The sequence below is a fragment of the Medicago sativa genome, chromosome 2, assembly GCF_051527215.1.
Source record: "Medicago sativa cultivar Bolivia chromosome 2, Bolivia_mono, whole genome shotgun sequence".
In the NCBI taxonomy this organism is placed as follows: domain Eukaryota; kingdom Viridiplantae; phylum Streptophyta; class Magnoliopsida; order Fabales; family Fabaceae; genus Medicago; species Medicago sativa.
Window position 1 is genome coordinate 76,013,225 of NC_140750.1, and position 22,325 is coordinate 76,035,549.

At 32.0% G+C, this 22,325-nt stretch overlaps 2 protein-coding genes and 1 pseudogene across 2 annotated transcripts in view; 2 read left to right on the forward strand and 1 right to left on the reverse strand.

Annotated features, from left to right (window-relative positions):
- Positions 1-731, reverse strand: part of LOC146950812 (E3 ubiquitin-protein ligase WAV3-like) — a 38,875-nt gene extending 38,144 nt beyond the window's left edge. The window contains exon 1 of the mRNA XM_085746786.1: positions 276-731. Coding sequence (XP_085602912.1) covers positions 276-482 — 207 coding nt within the window. The 5' untranslated portion in view covers positions 483-731. The remainder of the gene's footprint in view (positions 1-275) is intronic.
- Positions 732-6,959: 6,228 nt separating this feature from the next.
- On the forward strand, positions 6,960-8,068 carry LOC146950818 (uncharacterized). Its single transcript, XM_085748673.1, has 3 exons — positions 6,960-7,642; positions 7,802-7,904; positions 8,027-8,068. The coding sequence occupies exons 1-3, from the start codon at positions 6,960-6,962 to the stop codon at positions 8,066-8,068; spliced, it is 828 nt and encodes a 275-aa protein (XP_085604799.1).
- Positions 8,069-13,148: 5,080 nt separating this feature from the next.
- LOC146950819 (phenylalanine ammonia-lyase G1-like) lies at positions 13,149-22,267 on the forward strand (annotated as a pseudogene).
- Positions 22,268-22,325: the final 58 nt, after the last annotated feature.

The window sequence follows — 22,325 nt, forward strand, 5'->3', positions numbered from 1 at the left end:
AAATGAATAATGAAACCAATACAACACATCACAATCACACTCTTATGTAATCCATTACTATCCCTAAAATTAAAACAACAACATCACAAAAAGTAAAAAAATAAATTAAAAATTAAAATAAAATAAAATAAATTAAAAAATTAACCCGTGATTACAACCTAATAATTACATGCAAATTAGTCATCAAACTCATCATTATTTAAACAAAATATCATAAAATTAACCTAAGCAGTGAAAAATGAAGAGAATCGAGATTGATTGATGAAAATGCAAACCTTGGAGGATGAAGAGGAGGATGAGGAGAGACGGAGACCGGAGGAGGAAGGTGTCGGAGTAGAGGGACGGCGACCGGAAACAGCACCGGAGGCGGATGAGAGACGATCGGAGATGGAGGAAGAAGGTTGATCGGAGGTTTTGGGAAGATGAATACATGTTTTTTTGAAGCCAAGAGCAAGTTTGAGTTTTCGCCATTTAGATTCCATTTTGCTACGAAAATGGTTGAAAAAGCGACGGAAGAAAGAGATGGTAGTAATGGCCCACAATAGTCACGGGAGGGAGGGAGGGAGGGAGGGAGGGAGGGACGAAGAAAAGAGAAAAAAGAGAAAAAGAGTTTTATTATTATTATTATGTTGTGTTATGGGTGATTTAATGGGATGGAGATGAGTGGATGGATATTAATGTTATGTTTGTTGACAATTTTCAAATGTAACTACTACAACAATAGTACTATTACATGCTCTTTCCGCTTATATTTATAAGCAAAAATATTTTTTAAATTCATTGAACACAGTTGTAAACGTAATGTATTTAGTCTATATATAAACCAAATACATTAGACATTAAATAAATTTAAAAATTATTTTTTAGTTATAAATGTGTCTGGCAGAGTACATCAAATCCTCTTAATTAATACAATATTTTTTAATTCATATGAAAATAATATTTAATTACCTTTTTTAGGAAATATAATAATACTAATAATTATACAATTTTCCCTTAAAAACATCCTTAAAAAATTCCCTTAAAAACATAATAATTATACATTTTTCCCTTAAAAAATAATTATATTTTTTTAAGGAATTATTATATATTTATTATAAATTCTTTGACCAATTTTATATGTATCAATAAAAGTTGTTAGTGTAGTTAATGTGTCTATTTTACGTATAGATATTATTAAATGATTATTTATTTACATGTGTATTTAATTTGACTTGTTATATTTTAATAGAAGTTGGTAGTGTTAATTAGGGGTATGCTTTGAAAAATACACCTAAAAATACTCCCTCTGTCTCATAATAGGTCTTATTTGAGTTTTACACTGTTATTAAAGAAATGATTAATAGTGTTGATTTCAATAGTAAAATATGTATCATTTACTAAAACATTCTTATTAATTATAAATAATGGAGTTGTTATAGATTATTGAAATGTAATAAATAAGGGTATGTTAGTCGAAAAAAATAATAAACGTTATATTGGTATTATAAAAGGGACAAGTAATTTGAGATAAATAAAAAATAAAAAAGATGACATGTATTGTGAGACGGATGGAACAAGTGCTTATAATTATGGACTAAGAGAGTAAGAGAGATTGTATGGGTAAGTGTGAAACCATAGAGTCTAGTAATCACTTGAGACGAGTTGGTATCGCTAACATAGTAGTACGTTTCAAAGCGTATAGATATATTCACTTGTTTTTATATGTTAACCTTTCTATTTAAGAGAAAAAAGACTCTAACAATCCGAATTTCGACCTCAAAGTAAATAATATTTTGTCAAAATTATTTTTTTCCCAGTAACCAAACTCATATTATCATGAACAATTCGTCTTTGATGGAGTTCATTGACCACTTGAGTCAATTGTTTGATTACATTAATATTAATATTAATATTATTATTATTATTATTATAATTATAGTAAGTAATTTAAAAAATGGATACTAGTTTTTTTTATTATTACAGAAAATAAATTAAAAATTTATACTAAATTTTTTAATGCATATTATAATAATATTTAATAATACTAATAGTAATTATACATTTTACTTGAAAAAATATAAATTATACATTTTTCCCATAAAAAATAATTACACAATTTTATACTCCTATGTCCATTATTATAAGTCATTTGGCCAATTTTGTATGTATCAAGAAAAGTTTATAATGTATTTAATGTGTCCATATTATGTATGAATATTATTAAATTATTTTTTATTTATATGCGTATTTAATTTGACTTTTTTTTTAAGAAAATTTGACATTTTATATTTTAAGATAAGTTAGTATTATTAATTAGGGGTATGTTTGAAAAGGAAAAAAATCAATTAATAATTTGAATAAGTGCTCATAATTAAGGACGAATGAAGTATGAGAGATTGTAGGTATAAATGTGAAACCGTCGAGTCTAATAATCACCTGAGATGGGTAGGAGTTGAACCAACTTAAAGAGAAAGAATAAAAGGGTTCTAACGACGAGTACAATTCAGATGTTATTGGTTTATATGTGCAGTTATATATCATATAAAAAAATTATGTTTTTTTGTAAGAAGTCTAATGTTTTTATTTGGTTATTTTTTAACATAATAAAAATTATCATCTTCAAGCAAATTATTTTCACTCTTTAAAAATTCAATTTTTTTATATTTATTAGTTAATGTTCAAATTGTTGTTCGTTTTTAGACCATCAAAATCTCATAAACGGATTAGGGTACATCAATTGTGAGACATTTTGATTGAGTGTTCCTAAAAATGCATTTTAATCATAGTGATATATTTAAATATTAACAAAAGCAAATCTACATGCCAATATGAAGCCCGGATACGTAGTGCGATACGGGTGCGATACGATACGGGTACGCGAATACGCGAAATTTTTAAAATTTAGGATACGATACGGCTAAGATACGTTAACAAAATATTTATATTAAAATTTATATGCGTGTAAAATACTTAAAAAAAACATTGATTACTCATACTATATAATCATAAAAGTTACAATTTACAAAAAAAATAAAAAAATACATATGATCAAAATAAAAAATGTAAAGTTTTTGTATAAATCATATTCTATTTTCATTCATATGTTAGGATATCAACAAATGTATCAATAAAAGAACTCAAAACAAAGTTTGTTTAATGTTGATTGATTAAATCTCCCCTCTCTCGTTACTTTCATCCACCAAAATCATAATATTTAATTTGTTAATTGAAAAGTAATTATAGTGATTCGTATCTTAAATTTTCACAACACAGTCTCATTTTTATACACTTCATTTTTTTTGGATACGTCTGTGTGAAGTATCTTATAAGTATCTGTGTGTATCCGTCGAGTATCTTTTAAGTATCCGATAAAATATATATTTTAAATTAAAATAATTAATTCCGATACTTCTGGGATACGGTATCCGGAGTATCCGCGGAGTATCGGTATCCGATACGTATCCGACACGGATACGGCACCATTTTGGAGTATCCGGGCTTCACAATGTCATATATTAACAAAATTTTATTTGTCTGTGGACCACAGTACAAGGTAAACCCGAATCTTAAACAAATAATAAAAAAAAAACATTCAACAGTTACAACAAGATTCTCCTTTAAAAAAAAAAAAAAATAATTACAACAAGATTAAAAAAGTTCAAATTATCCTTATATTTAATTCAATATTTTGTGCCTATATAATTTAGATTTGAAAGGCTGCGTTGTCTTTATCCTTGCCAACAAGGTTTAACAATTCATCCGTGCACCATGAGAAAGTTTAAACTGGTTTGACTTTATGTCAATGTTACAAAAACAAGAACGCGAGTGTAACACCTCTAGAATATGATTTAACAGGTTCGATTGGATAACAAACAAAACTTATGAAACTGGTTGTAGTATTTCAACTGATTAAACAATTCAGTCCGGTCAGATTTTTCTTCTACCAAACAACTTATATACATTTTTGACACACACATATTAAGAAAAACTAAATCACAGGTGTTTTAACTTAATTTTAAGTTTGAAATGGGTTCTTTATCTTTTTTATCGGATCAAAATAATTTTCTATCTTTGCTCAAAAAAAAAAAATTCTATCTTTAAAAATGTTTACACCATTGAACCAAATTTTGTTCTTAGTGATGGTATACTTTCCCTTCAAAAAAAATCTTAGCATACCTTTGTTACAAATTTACATTCATGGTCATTTTAAAAGATAAAGATTAGTAGTTAATTTGTTGGGAGAAAAGAGAAATGTTAATTTATTAGTAATATGTGATAAATCTTAGACCTCCTCCACAAGACTTATTCATTTCACTAGATTATTCCTTCGAGGACTCCGTATCTAATCATTGAAAGATACATCGTAAAAAATATTTTGCCTCTCAACCCCATAATTAGATAGTTTAAACAAACCAGGTCACAATCTTATATGAAACTAAAAATAATGTTAATTTTTTGCTCAAAAAAAAAATGTTAATTTGGGTAGATTTGATATTACAACAATCACTATAATGTAGTTTGGATCTTATCTTGATAGATCAAATATGCAATTTTCCTTTATGAATAATCAGATAAGAACATACATAGATAAAAATGAAAGTTGATTCAACATTGTTGATATTTTTAAACTTAAAGGACTAACAAATCAGAATATGTTTTAGTTTCATGGATAGAGGGTGCTCACATGAGTGATAGAAGAGAGAAGGGAAAGTATTTAGTCTTTTAGTGTGTTATTCTTTTTATTTCGATCATTTTCATTTTTATTTTTTGTTTAGATGTTAAAGAGTGTCCTTAACACATTTGTGAAGACGATTAAAATAAAATATTATAATGACAAGTAGTGAAAAAATGTATATTCAATTTTTTTAATTTTAAAAATTATTATTTTTAATATAAAGTTTCTGTTTGTACTTTTTTTTATCAAGTGTTTTTACTTTTTACGCACTGTTAGCATTTTTTTATTTTACTACTTTCTTTTTTCTTTTGTTTTCTTTTTCAAGCAGTCTAGTCGCTAAACTTTACATATTTTAAATATGAAGAAGTGGGTGTTCAAAGTTCGAATCTCTCCCTCAAAAAAAAAGTTCGAATCTCGACGTTTACATAAATTATGCAATGTCTCTACCAATTGAGTTAAATTTAGGTGGATAATTTTAATTTTAAAGGTAGTAAGCTAAAAATGAATGGTGCGGCTAGTGTGCCAATTTTTAATATTTTTTACATGAGGCTAGCAAAGTGTGCTGGGTAGTTGTCAAATTAATTTAGGGAAATTAGTCACTTTAGTCCCTGAATGGGGAACGATTCGTCAATTTAGTCCCTGAATGCAGATAATATGCAAAACAGTCCCTGCATGGTCAATTTCAGGGACTAAAGTGACTAACGAAATCTACATTCAGGGACTAAATTGACTAACGGAGTCTGCATTCAGTGACTAAATTGACTAACAAAGTCTACATTCAGGGACTATTTTGCAATTTATCTGCATTCAGGGACTAAATTGACGAATCGTTCCCCATTCAGGGACTAAAGTGACTAATTCCCCAATTAATTTATTGGAGATTTGCTGAGAAAAGTAGGCGAAAGTGCTTAATAAATTTACTTGTGGGTGCGTTATTAAAATGGGAAAATTCGATAGTTAATTCATACGGTGAGCAATGATAACAAACACAGAATTAATATACACCAGGCAAATTGCTTGACATCCCATAGTTTCATTTTCCATACATAGTATTAGTACATGTCAACGTCAATTTGTCCATTTCCACACCCACTTTTTATTTGATTAAAATATGTGTATTTATTGTACCAAAAAAAAAGTGTATTTATAGCATTAAAAGTTTGATATGCTTTTTCTTTATAAAGAAAAAGTTTAATACTCCCTACGGTCCTATTTACAAGAGAAAGTTGACTTTTTAGATACATTGAATAATGTACTAGTCAAGAACTTAAACCAAATACATAAATTATTTAATGTATCTAAAAAGTAAATTGTCTCTTGTAAATAAGATCGGAGGGAGTATGTTTTTATCGGTTCGTCATGGTAACAAATGCTTTCCTGATTTTGTCAACAAAACAAATGTTCTACTGATATTTATTAAAGGGAATGGATCCTCTCCAATGATTGGAGGGTTCAATGAAATCTTAACCATTGAATAATAAATACACATGAGTAATTAAATGTTATAATTAAGAGAGATAATATATTTAATGGTTTTGATCTTTGACTGGAGAAAACAGTAAATAATTTCACTAGAGGGAATCTTCTCCCTTTATTAAAGAAGTTAAAATTAGATATTTTGAATTGAAAAATATAACATTTGATTTTTTAAAACGTTATACATTATTTCTCAATACAAAAAATTTATATTCATGTCCTCAAACAATGCTTTAAAAGTACTCTTTAACATTTTTTTTAGTAAATGATTTGATTTAACAATTTCACTATCTTTAAGTTATGTCTAAATTCAAATTATTCGTATTTATTAACATTATAAATTTATATTATTTGAATAAAAATTCATTAACTAATAACTAATCAAAAAATTTCAAAGATTCTTTCTTTATTATTAAAAAAAGTATTGCATGTTTATAAATAAATTCTGAAATTTGTTAATAAAAGAATTATGAAGTATTTATAAAAAATACTGAAATAGAAAACAGGCAAATGTGGGAATAGTGCATCAAACAAAGACGAATTCAATGTTCCATTTATGGAGGAGAAAAATACCTGCACACTTTAGAATGAAATTTGTTTGACAGCTCCGTTATTCAAATTCTACTAGATTCTTTGGTGGAAGGATTTGGTAAATATAGGAGATCTTGGTAGTCAAGATTGGTTTAATTCGGTGGTGGAGAGAAAGGTGGGTAATGGCATGTCTTCTAGCTTTTGGAATGATGGGTGGAGAGGGGAGAAATGCTTCCGATTAAAGTATCCTAGACTTTATTCGGTCTCTAATCAAAAGGAGACTTTGGTGGGAGAGATGGGGGAGCATCTACATCTTGGAACGGAATGGACGTTTAATTGGAGAAGACACCTCTTCATGTGGGAGGAGGAGCTACTTAGAAGCCTCAAGGAGGATTTGGATGGGATGGCGTGGTCGGAGGAGGAGGATGGGTGGAGGTGGAGTGTGGAAGAGTTAGGTGTGTTTACGGTGAAATCGGCATATAATAGTTTGGAAGGGTTTGTGTTGATGGAAGATAGATGGCGGGATCAAGAAAAAAGGGTGTTTGAATCTCTTTGGGAAAATCCGGCACCCTCCAAAGTGGTGGCTTTTGTGTGGAAGGTATTACTTGATCGAATCCCATCTAAGGTTAATCTTGCAATGCGTCATGTGATTCCGTTGGAGGGTTCGACCAGGTGTACGTTATGTGCATTGAGGGAGGAAACTTCACTTCATCTTTTGCTCCATTGCGACTTTGCATCTTCGGTGTGGTTACAACTTATGGTGTGGTTCGAGTGTTTTTTTCCTATCCCACCTAACCTCTTTGTTCATTGGGAATGTTGGGGTGGATTGGAAAGAAATAGTAAGATTAAGAAGGGTCGTATGCTTGTTTGGCTAGCTACGATATGGCTCTTGTGGAAAGTCCGGAATGATAATATTTTTAACGACAAAATCTATAAGGTGGAGGAGGTGGTCGAGGAGATCAAAGTGCTATCTTGGAGGTGGATTTTGAGTAGGACGAAGTTTAAGGTGTGTCTTTTCTATGAGTGGTGTTGGGATCCAATTTGGTGTCCCAATAGGGAGGGAAGGATGTAGGTTTGCCAGGGGGTCAATTTTTGTTGGGTGCTTTCTTGGCCTGTTATAGTTGTGCAATTGTGCAGGTCCTGCGGTTCTATTCTGGTGCTGCTGGTTATTGCACCTGCTGCTGGTGTGTATGTGCAGCTGGAACCGAGCTGTGATGTGCTTGTTGTTCGCGGGGCAGGGGTTTGTGGGTGCAGTTTTTGTTGTTGTCTCGCCTGCCTATGGTGTTGACGCATGGGTATGCTTGTGGTCTGTCACTTGTATATTTCTGCGTCATTACTCTTGTGGTGTGTTCCTTTGTTTAGGGGTGGTTTTTTGAAGGGGTTTTTGTTCGAGCCGGTGTTTGAATGGCAACCGATTTCCCCTTCTTTGTTTTTTTTCTCCACACGAGCTTATTAGTGCGTCTTGCACGGGCTTGTTGGTTAATAAAATTTTGCCGATTTCAAAAAAATTCTACTAGATTATTTTTTTGAAGAAAAATTCTTCTAGATTATTGACATGTTAATTCTTTGGCTTAATTACCTTTTTGGTCATCTAACTATTTAATTGGTATCGGATTGGTCCTCTAACTAAAAATTGATTTATTTCGGTCCTCTAAGTTTCTCACCGTTACTACATTTAGTCCTTTTTGTTAGTTTTATTCAAATAAACGTTAAGGTTTGTGTTATGTGGGTACCCGATCTGTTTCACACATACATATGAATCATAACAGTTACTAATAATATCAGTCACTTTTGTGCAAAAAAAATATTATATCAGTCACTATTTAATCATAATACCTTAACAAGGCATAAGACCAAAATGATACTAATAAATAAAGTTAGAGGACCCACATAACACAAACCCTAACGTTTATTTGAATAAAACTAACAGAAAGGACTAAATGTAGTAACGGTGAGAAACTTAGAGGACCAAAATAAATCAATTTTTAGTTAGAGGACCAATCTGATACCAATTAAATAGTTAGAGGACCAAAAAGGTAATTTAGCATAATTCTTTTTTCTTCCAAAATATATAAAGCATCTATATATTTTACTGGTTGGATATTAGAGTCCGCTTAATCACCTCATATATTTAGGGTTTATTCTTTGGTTTGTGAAAGAATGAGGGGAAAGAAAGTAAAAGAAACTGTCATCGTGAGTTTAGCTTAGTTGGTAGAGACAATGCATAATATATGTAAGGTGCAAAGTTCAAACTTCGGCCATCACAAAAAAAATAAGTAAAAGAAACTAATAAAAAGTCAAATAATAAAGGTGAAGGGTACACGACTATACGAGTCTCTTAATTAGATGTGAGATTAAATAAGAAAAAGAGCTTGATCGTGTTTGCCTTTGTTTTCATATGCTTCACCAAAGACTTTTGTGCAAGCTCTCAACAACTTTTGTAGACATTATGTTGAGTCAACTACTTCAAGTCGTGTTAAAGGTGATAGAATTGCAATTACAACATTAAAAGATGAATATCTCGTTGGATTGGAAACATGCAAACAATTTGTACGGTAGAATAATTTGACCCAAAGGGTGCAACTCTGTTGAGAGTAGATGCCTTGCGCACCAAACTATTGATCCTTTGGAATTTATTAGGAAAGTGGGAATCATTTTCCTTGGTAAAAACTTCTATGAATTATATTTTTCATCACTTGAAGATGTAAGAAGTGTCAGAGCAATCTCCATATTTGAATTTAAACATGGTTACTTCAAAATCTTTACTTAGAGTCATGATTTTAACCCTAATATGCAACAACAATCAACAACTTACTCAGGTGTAGCCTCAAATCTATGGACTATCAAAGGAATATTGGAGACCTATGATATTGTTTTCTATAGCTAGCAATATTAGTACACCAATTTGTGTGTATGAAACAACCAACAAATCTATGTTTGATTGATTTTTTGGCCATTATGTTAGAGTTTTGGTTGATACGATCCTTACAACAAGAATCATATACAAAATTTTAGTTAAAAGGAGGGGATCTCCTTCTTTTTTATTTGTTTAATTAGATTATGAAATTTTGTATGATTTAGCAAAATCATTTGTCATTGCATTGATTACGGCAAGATGATCAATAAAGATCATGTGAATAATGATGATGTTGAGGCTAGCCTCAAAATAAAACCGATGAGGCAAAATCATAGGATGATTAACACAAGGTAATGTAAGAGATGCTGCAATTATCAATTTAGAGGATTCAACATTCAAATTTAACGACCATTTATGCTACCAATAATAAAGAAACAAATGAGGCAAGTAATATTGCTGCAAAAAAAGTTGATGGAAATGGCAACAAAGAATCCATTGTGGACATAACCTTGAATGAAGTTAACAATCCTGTCAATGCTAATAACAGCATTGAGAATGGTAACTAGGTTATATATGCTGAAATTAATGGAAATATGGCTCGTAACATGATACTCCCTCACTCCCTCCGTCTCGAATAACTGATTCTTTTGTAAAAAAATATTGTCTCTAAATAACCGATCTGTTTCACTTTTCAATGCTAATTACTTTTTTTTCCAAGTTATAACTCTAATCAATATTACTTTCATCACTCTCAATTCAATATCTTTCACTTTGCATGTATGATAATGATGAATACACCAATACTTGACAAGAACACTTAAACCTATCTACGGGTTTTTTTAAATAAAATTACAATAAAATTAGAAATTTGTAAAAGAGAAAGTATCGCAGGCGCAACTGCCACAATCTCACTTATTCTATTCAAGAATAGAATCCTCCTGCCCACCCCAATAGTTTTGCACTGCAGAAAATTGTTGGTGTTAGTAGCTGCCACACCAATATCTGACCAGCACAAAGCTAAATCTCCTGTTATGAATCGACTCATTATCGAAACAACGTATCATTGTCGTTGTTGTTGCTCTCACGGTCGTTATTATCGTCGTCTTCGGAGGAGGGGACTCACCGACGACTTTTCACTGTTCATCACCCAGTATATTAGAGCTAAAGCCATGAAAAAGTATTAGTATTGAAGTATTAGTGATTGAACTTTGAACTAATTTTTTTTATCATGTTGAAGACTTCCAACTTGACCGAGTAAAAAGACTGATAAGTGTAACATGGAGGAAAAAAAGCTCATGGTCGATTGAAGACGAGGGATTGTTTGTTGGATACAAGGATAAAGGCAAATTGTATGTGTACTGCAACTAATACCAATACCATCAAGTGAATTTCAAGAAATATGCTCTGTGTTAGAAGATGATGATTTTGGAGGGTGGTGAGAATTAGAGTTAGGCATTTTTTGTGTGGAGTATGTGGGATAAAATTAAGCATTCGTGGGATTCGCACGATTCCTTATGTCGTGCACTCAGCATTTTTCGTTTTATGCGTGAAATGAACAAATGACTCCTTTAATTTGAGAAAGAGGGAGTATGGAATTTATGAGACAATTATGGGCTAACATGACCGAGACTGAAGAGATTGATGACTTGGAGGAGGTAATTCTAGTTGATAATGATGGAAACTCAAATCAATAATTTTAAGGCTAAAGTGCAACTTTGGCCCCTTATCTTTCAAAAAGTTGCGATTTTGGCCCCCTAACTTTGAAAACTGCTGAGAAGGCGACACGTGTCCAAAAAAAGGGGCCATTTTGAAAAGATAAGGGGCCATAATCGCAACATTTTGAAAAGATAAGGGGTCAATAGACATATTTCCCTTAAGTTAGGGGGTTAAAAGAGCATATTTCCCTAAACATGGGAGACCAAAATTGTAGTTTTCATACTTAGGGGGCCAAAATCGCAACTTTTTGAAAGATAGGGGGCCAAAGTTGCACTTTAACCTAATTTTAATTGGTGGTCCCAAGGGAGGAAGGAAGAAAAAAAAAAAAACCAAAAGCAGGAGGCTTAAGCCAACAAAGAGAAGTATACTACCATGTACAAGGTAAGTGTTACCAAACGTTCCAATGAATTTTCTATGAATGTGATAAATGCGACCTCTTGCTTATCTAGTTGTTTTTCCCTTTCAAAGAGGTACCTCAAGAGTTTAGACAATTCTATGTCGTAATAGATTTGGCCTTCTTTATTTTCGTTTTTGCTACCTTGAGAGTTTTGGTTTATTTTCCCCTCAATTTATACTTTTTTTTTCTTTATCTACACCCCATATTTAACTTAAAAAAATAACCATATTTGTACCGGAATTCTGCTCTTTACCCAAATGGTTTTGCTCATTCCCAAAGTAAATGTCCAAATTACCCCTACGCATGTTAACTCACGCAGCATGAGTTAATTCACGCTAGTGTTAAATTTGCGTGAGTTAACTCACGCTGCGTGACTTAAGTCACGCAAAAAAAAAAACACTAGAACCCAGCGTGAGTTAACTCACGCTGGTTTTTTTCTTTGAATTTCACTACAAAAAAGTTATCCAGTATTGATAGAAAGTAGAAACAATGTTATAAAGACGACCCTCGCCAAACATCAAAGAAAAGTCAAATATAAATTCAGTCAAAAAGGTACAAAGGCAGACTCCATGTGTTTCCACGATTAGTCACCACATTTCTAGCAATAATGACGTAAATAGGGAGTGTTTTGATGAGTTTGTAATAAAACACAACCGTAAGTACCAGAACAGGAGACTATTCAATACAAATGTGTGCAATTAATGATCTTTTATAAATTATCCTTTTACAATGTCTTGAAGACTTTCAGGATAAGAACCTACCTGAATTTATCTAATAGGGAGTGTTTTGACGAGTTTGGAAAATGGATGAAACAAAACCAAGGTGAGTTAACTCACGCTGGGTTTTAGAGTGTTTTTTTGCGTGACTTAAGTCACGCACTCACGCAAATTTAACACTAACGTGAGTTAACATGCGTAAGGGTATTTTGGACATTTACTTTGGAAATGAGCGAAACCATTTGGGTAAAGAGCAGAATTCTTTGTACTGAAGTTCATCTAACATGTCCACTCACATAAGCCAAGTAATGTCAAGAAAATTTTCACCTTAGCAATCATTGGAACATAATAAAGATTACAAATAAGTACAACTAGTAGTTCATCCAAGAGGGCGAAAGGAAAGAGAAATTCTAACATGCTCACATGATCAAATAAATAGTGTTTGGTCACACACATAAAAAAGTATTTTTTTTAATAAGAAGGAGGAAATTGATAAAAAAGATGATTGAATATTTTGAGGAGAATCTTTTTATGTGTGTGTCCAAACATTATTGATTTGGTGTTGTATTAGAATATGAATAATCAACTATGGTTAGTTGATAGGTAAACTAGAGTTAGTAGCTTGGTTAAGAGTTAGTTAGAGTTAGTTACATAACTAAACTCTATATATAGGAACACTCATGTATCATTTCACATCTTTTATTCATTTGCATCTTTGTGATGACTCCTAGAGAGAACTATACAATCTATCTCTCCATTGCATTTGATCTAGAACCATGGAATCCTCTAATTCATAACATGGTATCAGAGCGCTATGGAGATAGCGAATTTGATCCAGTTTCTGATGAAGACGAAGATTCCGATGGTGATGACGAAGAAGATTTTGAAGCTTCCGCATCAGCAACCTTGTGTTCTTCAGCTTCACAAATTTCGGTAGTTTTGGCGATTCGGTTTCTACTCCTCCTCCTTCACCGTGGATTGCTCCATCCATTGATGGATTCACCTTCAAGATCGGTGCCGTTCCATGTTCTCTGATTGATTCAAGTTGCAGCAATCGCAATTCTGCCATTGATGCTTCGGAAGAAAATCAGAAAACTCGCATTCTTGATTCAGAGTTAATCGTTTCAGCCAAATCAACGAATTAGACACATCGCGAATCTGAGTTCAACGTTTCTGAAGTCGCGGCCAAGAACTCGAAGCATCGCATCATCAACACAAATTTCTCATGCTCTAGACCTGTTTAAGACTTTTCTGCCTTCGTCGAAAAACAGGAACAAACGGTAATTGCAGTCAAGAATCAGCTTCCGTGCTTCGATCTACATGACGAATTCATTGTTGATTTTGATCCCGGTGGAACTCTTTGTGGTTTGTTGCCCTCTTCTCTGTCAATTTCTTTTTCGTTCTTACTCTTTGTTGCTTGCAAAGCTTCTACATGGATTCGATTATGGTGGATGCCTTGGGACAGAGGGAGAACAACGGTGGTTAATGTCAGTGGCACACACAGTTCATACAAAGCCAACACAGTTTCCGTTCGAATAACTATTGCAAGCGCAAAAATCATTATTTCCGATCCAGTTCCTTCATTCATTCTCCTTTTACGATTCGATTGAAATTGAACAAGAATTGGAAGCAAAAATCATTGTTCCGTTGCATTCATGTTTCTGTTGCAGAATTGCATTACAGGACATCGCTTTCAAAAGTCCGTTTGGGAAAATCAGTTTTGGTCCGTGAGCGTTCTGTATAAGCTACTTTCTGCTTCAATTACGTTTTCAGAATCAAGTTGCAAAATCTGATTTTAGGAAGAAGAAGACAAAAGTGCTTTTGGAATAAGTTGTTTATGGTTCAGAATCACGTTTTGCATAATCACTTTCTCTGGAAAAGTTGGTTGCTATTTTTTGAAGAAAGAAGATGAAGAAAGCGTTTGTTTGTTCTCATGTGTTTCAGAATTTCTCAATGCTTGGGCTTGGGCTTCATTAGCTTTGCTGTTTTTTTTTCTTTCCCATTTACTTGTTTTACCCCCCATTTTACTTAGTTACTGCTTCAGTAAGAATAAACTGTAATTTCATTGTATTTCAAACTCAAATTGGTGAATTTCCCCATTTTGAGTTTGAGGGGGACTATTAGAATATGAATAATCAACTATGGTTAGTTGATAGGTAAACTAGAGTTAGTAGCTTGGTTAAGAGTTGGTTAGAGTTAGTTACATAACTAAACTCTATATATAGGAACACTCATGTATCATTTCACATCTTTTATTCATTTGCATCTTTGTGATGACTCCTAGAGAGAACTATACAATCTATCTCTCCATTGCATTTGATCTAGAACCATGGAATCCTCTAATTCATAACATGTTGTGACCATGGAAGAATACCTCGAAAGGAAATGAACTTCTTTTGTTTCATGTTGCAAATGTTTTGGCCATAATTGGCATGTTGAAAACACTCGAGAGTAATCTAAAGTCAACAAGTGAATCGGTAGTTGTGATGTTCAGCACAATACAAGAAAGAAAATTTTGTCGCCAAACATCGGAAACATATTACTATTCTTAATAGAAACCATAGATGAGAGCAAAGTAATGTACAAATATTATTGATAATAGGCTTAAATAAACAAAAAGATCCTTGCAATTATGGGTCACTTCGAGTTTAGTTATTATAAAAAAGATTTTCTTTCAATTCGACCTTGCAATTTTAATTACTTTTGTCTTTTTTTTTTTTCTTAGCTGGACATAAAATAATGACGTTTCACGTGTGACCAGACATAATTTATGCAAACTCATCACAACACATCGTTAATCATCTGATTTTCTTGAGGTTAATATGAGATGAAATTGGGGATTCCAAGCGTAAGAAGAAGATCCGGATTCATCAACCCTCACAAGAAAACCACTCAAACTCAATTACCAAATTAATTTCCCCATCCATCTATCCATCACCAATCCATGCAATTCATTCATCTCATATATTTTCTAACAACCAATTTCTAACATCTTACACACTCTTTTATCTCTACTTCCAATATTTTCATGGCAAGATGGCAACCAACGTAGGAAAAAGAGCAAAACACCCACTGGACAGTTATGATGATGGTGATGTTGAATTGTGTGATGCATGCATGAGAAGAAAATTTTGTTTCCTCGTATAGTCTCGATGATAATGAGCTTCCTATGCTTTTATCTAGATATGGCCTTTGAGTGAGAGGGAACAGAGAATATTATGAAGAAGAAATGTGAAGGAAAAAGAACATAGGCCAAGCATGTTAGATTGTTCAAGATTTAGCTTTTGGTTTGCTAGAACACCTCAACCCAGGTCTTCTTCCACATGAAATCCCTAATTCCTTCTCTCATTAGCCATTTTTTTTTTGGTACAATCTCTCATTAGCCATTTAGCCCAGTTTCTATGTTTTTTTTTTTTTTTTTACAGAAATTATTAAAAAATGATTAATAGAGTTAATTTTTTTGGTCAAGATTAATAGAGTTTGTTTAATTAACTTAAAAATAGAGTTAATTATATTAAGGGTTAAATATGTGATTTGTCCCTGCAAATAGGGCTCGCTTAAAATTTCGTCCCTGCAATCGCTAATCCTTTTTTTTTGCCCCTGCAAAGTTTAATCAGTTAAAAATTCGTCCCTTGACCCAGTTAATGACTGTCACGTCATCAAATTAACAAAATGGCATGAGAATTGACGAAAATACCCCTTGCTTTTTTTTTTTTGTTTTTTTTCCTTCAAAAAAAAATTCAGTTTTTTCCCAAATTTTTTTTACGATTTTTTTCCCGAAAATTATTCAGTTTTAATTTTAACAGTTTTTTTCCGAAATTTTTTTTGACTTTTAATTATTTTTTCAGATTTTTTTAATTTAAAAAAGAATTTTCAAAAAATTTTGAAGGAAAAAAAAATTAGCCCAGGGGTATTTTGGTCAATTCCCAGGCCATTATGGTAATTTTGATGACGTGGCAGTCATTAACTGGGTCAAGGGACGAATTTTTAACTGATTAAACTTTGCAGGGGCAAAAAAAAGGATTAACGATTGCAGGAACGAAATTTTAAGCGAGCCATATTTGCAGGGACGAATCACATATTAAACCCTTATATTAATTACATGATTACTAATGTGTTTTGATGAGTAAGCCAAAAATTAAGCCTAGTCACACGTGACACGACGTCATTTTATGTTCACTTTGACAAAACAAAAATCAAATGAAGAACCAGATTAATAGTGTTTTAAAACTATAGGGTCGAATTAAAACAAATAAATTATAGAAACTAAAATCAAAGTGATCTTTAATTGCAGAGATCTATTACATTCAACCCTTGATAATATGACCAATTATGAATAAAATTAGGACTTTATTTATACATATGAACCATATAAAAATGAAAAGATACAAAGTCGATTTTGTAAAGATGAAATAGATCAAATATAAAAAATCATTATCCATGGTATATGATCAAATTGGAGGAATAGAACAATTCTCGTAGTGAATATGTTTGAAGGTCATGTTTGCTTAAAACAAATTAAGATAATTAACTCTAGACCCAATAATAATTTGAAATTTCTTGAATCATTGGACAACAAATACAAAACCTTATGGAACCCTCGTTATTTCAACGTTGAAATCGGTCTTTAAAAGGAACTTGGATCGATAGTGTTAGCGGAGGCTTTGAAAATGAAAGTGCGTAGATCATGGTCCACCTCCCAATCCTCTTGCCATTCCAAAACTTTCACAAATACCACCGCATTCAGCTACCTTCATTTCAATATTATTTAAACTTGTGTGGGATCCATGAGATATTGTATTTGCCGTTGAAAAATTCATAAAATTTCAAAATAAATATTGAGTTGAGAGTTAGTTATCTTATTTCATTGTATGAAAACATGACTTTTAACACTCACTACTCCAAAGGGAAAACTGGTGCAAGTCCTTTCATTAATGATTTTGCATTTTTGTCATTGGATGCAAAAGCATATGTGAGAGAAGGAACAAAAACGCCATAGCAAGAGATTTTGAAGAAAGCATTTGGTGTTCAATCCTGAGAGAACAATCATCATCAGCAATAGAGATAACAACAAATCATCAAATAGCAGAAGCCATTGCCATATATCTCAGCATCGTCTTTCATTTTCTCGCTTGAATACATCTACCACATAGGAAATTCAGACACCATCTTTTCTGGCTGGGATCAACCAGCCCCTCAACCTCTTCATCATCATGAACTTCATCTTTGTCATTCCTTCACGTTCTCCACAATGGGAGTGTTAATAAAAACTTGTAAATAATGCTATATAATAATATAATGAATTTTAACTACAAATTATATTAAGCCATCTTAAAAGAATTAGATTTTTGTATAAGAATGAAATTAAACACCAAACTTTAAAGAAAGAGTAAGAATAGAATTAATCAACAAAAAAAAAAAAGAGTTTAAAATCCATAAAGTAAGTGGGAAAAAATAATTACAATGTGTTTTTTCACTCTTTCATTTTCGGTTCTCTCCTTCTTCCTCTTTGATCCTAAATTCTCAATTTATAGTCAATGTGACAAACTGACAATGAGATAAAAATGAGCATTGGATTCTTGTTTGTTGTTTGTAAGATGACAAAGAAGGAATGGTCAGACTTAGTTTTACGATTACTTGTGTAGTTGGTGAAAATTGGGTTTTTTATTAGGAAAAAGAAAGATAAACGCTGAAGATCACTGTCAGAAAATGAAAAATAAATTTTCTTTTTATTCTATTTTGTTTATTTTCATATTTTGCAATAAAGGTACTTTGGTCTCCCCTAGAAAAAAAAATGTACTTTGGACAATTATTTAAATATTGAAAATGATAAAGAATGGTAGTATTATAACACAAAAATGTACTTTGGACAATTATTTAAATATTGAAAATGATAAAGAATGGTAGTATTATAACACTTAATGTAAAAAAATTTTACTTCATAATTTATGTATTCAATTTTTTAAATGTTTAAATTTATTTGCCTTAAAAAATATTTAAATTTATTTTTTTATAATACAAAATGTCTACTTTTTAATTCCTTAACATAATTTTTTTTTTACAAATGGGATTATGAATTTTATTAAAGTTATTAACATTATTTTTAACAATAGTTAATAATATTCCTTCAAAAAAAAACAATAGTTAATAATATTTTTATTGTTAAACTATCATATACATTTTCTTGCACCACTAATTATGATAATGGGATGATTGATTATTAGTTCTAACAAGAGAGAAGATGATTGAGCAACCATAGTTATTACCTCAGTCTCTATTTTTGAGGGATACCTCAGTCTCTATTTTAAAAGTCTCTTGAACATTTTTTGCATATATGCTAAAAAAAACTCTAAAGTCTCTGGAGTGTTCACAAAAACAGTATTTTATAAAAGGAAAAACAAGATAACAAGTAATTTAAAAAAAATTGTCATAAGAAGAGAATATATGCATTTGATTTTGAAGGATATAACATTATTCAGTGTAATTAAGATAGCTTTGTAGATGAAGCATATAAATAAATTTGACTTTCGCGGTATATAATGTTAACGTTGTCTGCATTGAGAACTGATGGTGTCACAATTGAATTAAATGAAGTTCACCGTGTTGTAATTGAATTGGTGATCAAATTTTATGAACAAAAGAAATTAGTTATACAATGTGATTGATTACTTTGATTGATGAAGCATTATTATAAGACAAAGTTTGCATGCAAAATGTTTTGCATGCATGTGTATTAATACTAACATTATTAAGTTAATAAAAAAATTGCATCCTAACACATTTTAACCGAATTGTTTGTATGCAAAATACTTCATCAAATTATTGCTCAAGGTTGAAGGCAAAATACTTCATCAAATTATTGATCAATATATTGAAGAGATGTAGAGAGAAAAATGAAAGGATGTTCGTGGAGAAGAGCACTTTCAATCCTAAGTTGGATTGTGTTGTGTGTGCCTTTGACAAATCAAATGATCACGACTTGATGATCATTGAATAATTAAATGTTTCTTTACAAAGCCATAAAGAAAGAAGACATGACAGGAAAAGCCACTAGATGATCAAGTTCTCAAGACTCGACTTTATTGAACAAGACAAATTCTTTTGCCACCATTTACACCAGATTCGGATTATAATATTTAACATGTTTTCACACTCTTTGAATTATATCATTCGAAATGTAGTCGGGCGCGCGAGAAGTTAGTAGAGTGGAATAAAAAGTTGTCATCGAAGAATGATAGAGGATTCAAGAATCAAAACAAATGTGGATCCATGGACTAGGTAGGGGAGGAGGAAATGTTGTCTATTCAAATGATGAGGAATTAAGTCATTCATCATCAAGAAACATGGAAGAGAAGATGACGAAGCGATGGCTATTATTTCATGGGAATGTCGTAGTGCTCATATACTATTAAAAAATCACTATGTAGCAACCGATTTAATGACTGAGTTATTTCAGTCACCATAGAGACCAATTTAACCTCACAATTGTGTAATTGATTGCTAAATCGATCTCTAAATTAGTCTCTAAATGCGTTTGTGATCGATCTGAGTTATAATTAAAAAGAATTAATGTGTTGGAACTAGTAATTTTGAAAGACTGTTCTATAGATGTTTTTGTTACGAGAGATTAAATTGGATACCGTATTTTACCATACTAAAACAAATATTTGTTCTTATTCAAAGTTATCGGTGTGAAGTCAAGTGGGGACCTCCCAAATAGAGCCCTAACTAAAGGTAAGATGAGGACTATAATTAGGTGAGTATTGAGTGAATAAATCATACTCATGAGGTTTTTGGATCCTCTGCAACGACCGATGCATCTAGATGAAATTCAATTTGATTTTCTCTTTAATCCAACGGATCTGCAGCGTGTTGCACGGTGCAGCTGCAGTAGAGGATCCAAATTCGTCTACGTAATACTCGGCATGAATTCCTATGTAGTCAGGTCTAACATAAAATCATCATGACAGTCTCTAGGGTGAAGTATTAGGTTATGGTCTACAACAACAATATAACAAAGCTAATCTAAATCATTTACTAAAACACTAATTTATTCAATTCAATGGTTGTTAATGATATTCAACCATAGTACTACTGTGAATCATGGCCTAATAGTACTACAGACATATTTTTCATGTAAATTGTGATTCTTTGTTTGTAACAGATTTTTGAATGCTGGAATTTTTGGTAATGGAACAGAACCATGTCATACATTGCCACAAAATGCAACAAGAGCTGCAATGCTAGTAAGAATAAACACACTTCTTCAAGGCTACTCAGGAATTAGATATGAAATACTAGAAGCCATTACAAAACTACTCAACCACAACATCACACTATGTTTACCTTTACGCGGATCAATTTCCGCCTCAGGTGACTTAATTCCATTTTCTTACATAGCTGCACTACTAACAGGTAGGCCTAATTCAAAAGCTATTAATGGATCCAATGGTGAAACACTAAAATGCTTCGCAAGCTTTTAATTTGGCTGATATTGGTGAAGAATTCTTCAAGTTGCAACCTAAAGAAGGTCTTGCACTTGTTAATGGAACTGGTGTCGGTGCTGGTTTAGCTTCTATAGTTCTATTCGATTTTCGCTGAAGTTATGCAAGGAAAGCCAAAGTTTACAGATCATTTAACACATAAATTGAAACATCATCCTGGTCAAATTGAAGCTGCAGCATTGATGGAACATATTTTGCATAAAAGTGCTTGTGTTCATGCCGCAACGAAATCGATAAAGCCTAAACAAGATAGATATGCACTTAGAACTTCACCACAATGGTTAGGTCCACAAATTGAAGTTATTAGGTATTCAACAAAATCAATTGAAAGAGAGATTAATTCTGTGAATGATAATCCTTTAATTGATATGAAAAGGAACAAAGCTTTGCATGGTGGAAACTTTCAAGGTACACCAATTGGTGTTTCTATGGATAATACAAGATTAGCTTTAGCTGCTATTGGAAAATTAATTTTTGCTCAAATGTCTGAGTTGGTTAATGATTTTTACAACAATGGTTTGCCTTCAAATCTCTCGGGAGGTAAATGTTTAAGCTTGGATTATGGACTTAAAGGCGGTGAGATAGCAATGGCTGCATATTGTTCTGAGCTTCAGTTTTTAGCTAATCCTGTTACTAATCATGTTCAAAGTGCTGAACAGCATAATCAAGATGTTAATTCACTTGGATTAATATCTGCTAGGAAAACAGCAGAAGCTGTTGAGATATTAAAGCTTATGTGTTCAACTTATTTGATTGCTTTGTGTCGAGCAATAGATTTGAGGTATTTGGAGGAGAATCTAAAGAGCACAGTTATGAAAACAGTGAGTCAAGTGGCTAGAAAAATCTTAAATGTTGGAGTCAATGGTGAGATCCATCATCACATATCTCGTGAGAAAGATTTGCTTAAAGTGGTTGCTTGTGAGTATGTTTTTACATATATTGATGACCCTTGTAATGACGCATATCCACTTATGCAAAAACTAAGGCAAGTGCTTGTGGAACATGCATTGAGGAGTAGTAATAGTAATGGTTTGAAAAATATAAATGCTTCTATGTTCCTTAAGGTAGGTGCATTTGAGGAGGAACTAAAAAGGGTCTTGCCGAAAGATGTTGAATTTATAAGAAGTGCTTTTGAAAAAGGGATTTGAGCAAATCCTAACAAAATCAAGGAATGCAGGTCTTATCCATTGTGTAAGTTTGTTAGAGAGGAATTGGGGACTGAATCTTTAACTGGTGAAAAAGTTAAATCACCAGGAGAAGATTTTGATAAAGTTTTCAATGCAATTACTCTTGGAAATATAATTGATCCAATGTTTGAATGCCTTAAGGATTGGGATGGTACTCCCCTTCCTATAGAATTTCATTAGTACAATGTTTTACTAGTGTTGCAATGTATTTTATCCTGTAAGGTAATAGGTATGCATAGTGGTTTCCTTTTGGTAAGGAGACAGCAAATGTGTTAATAATAATA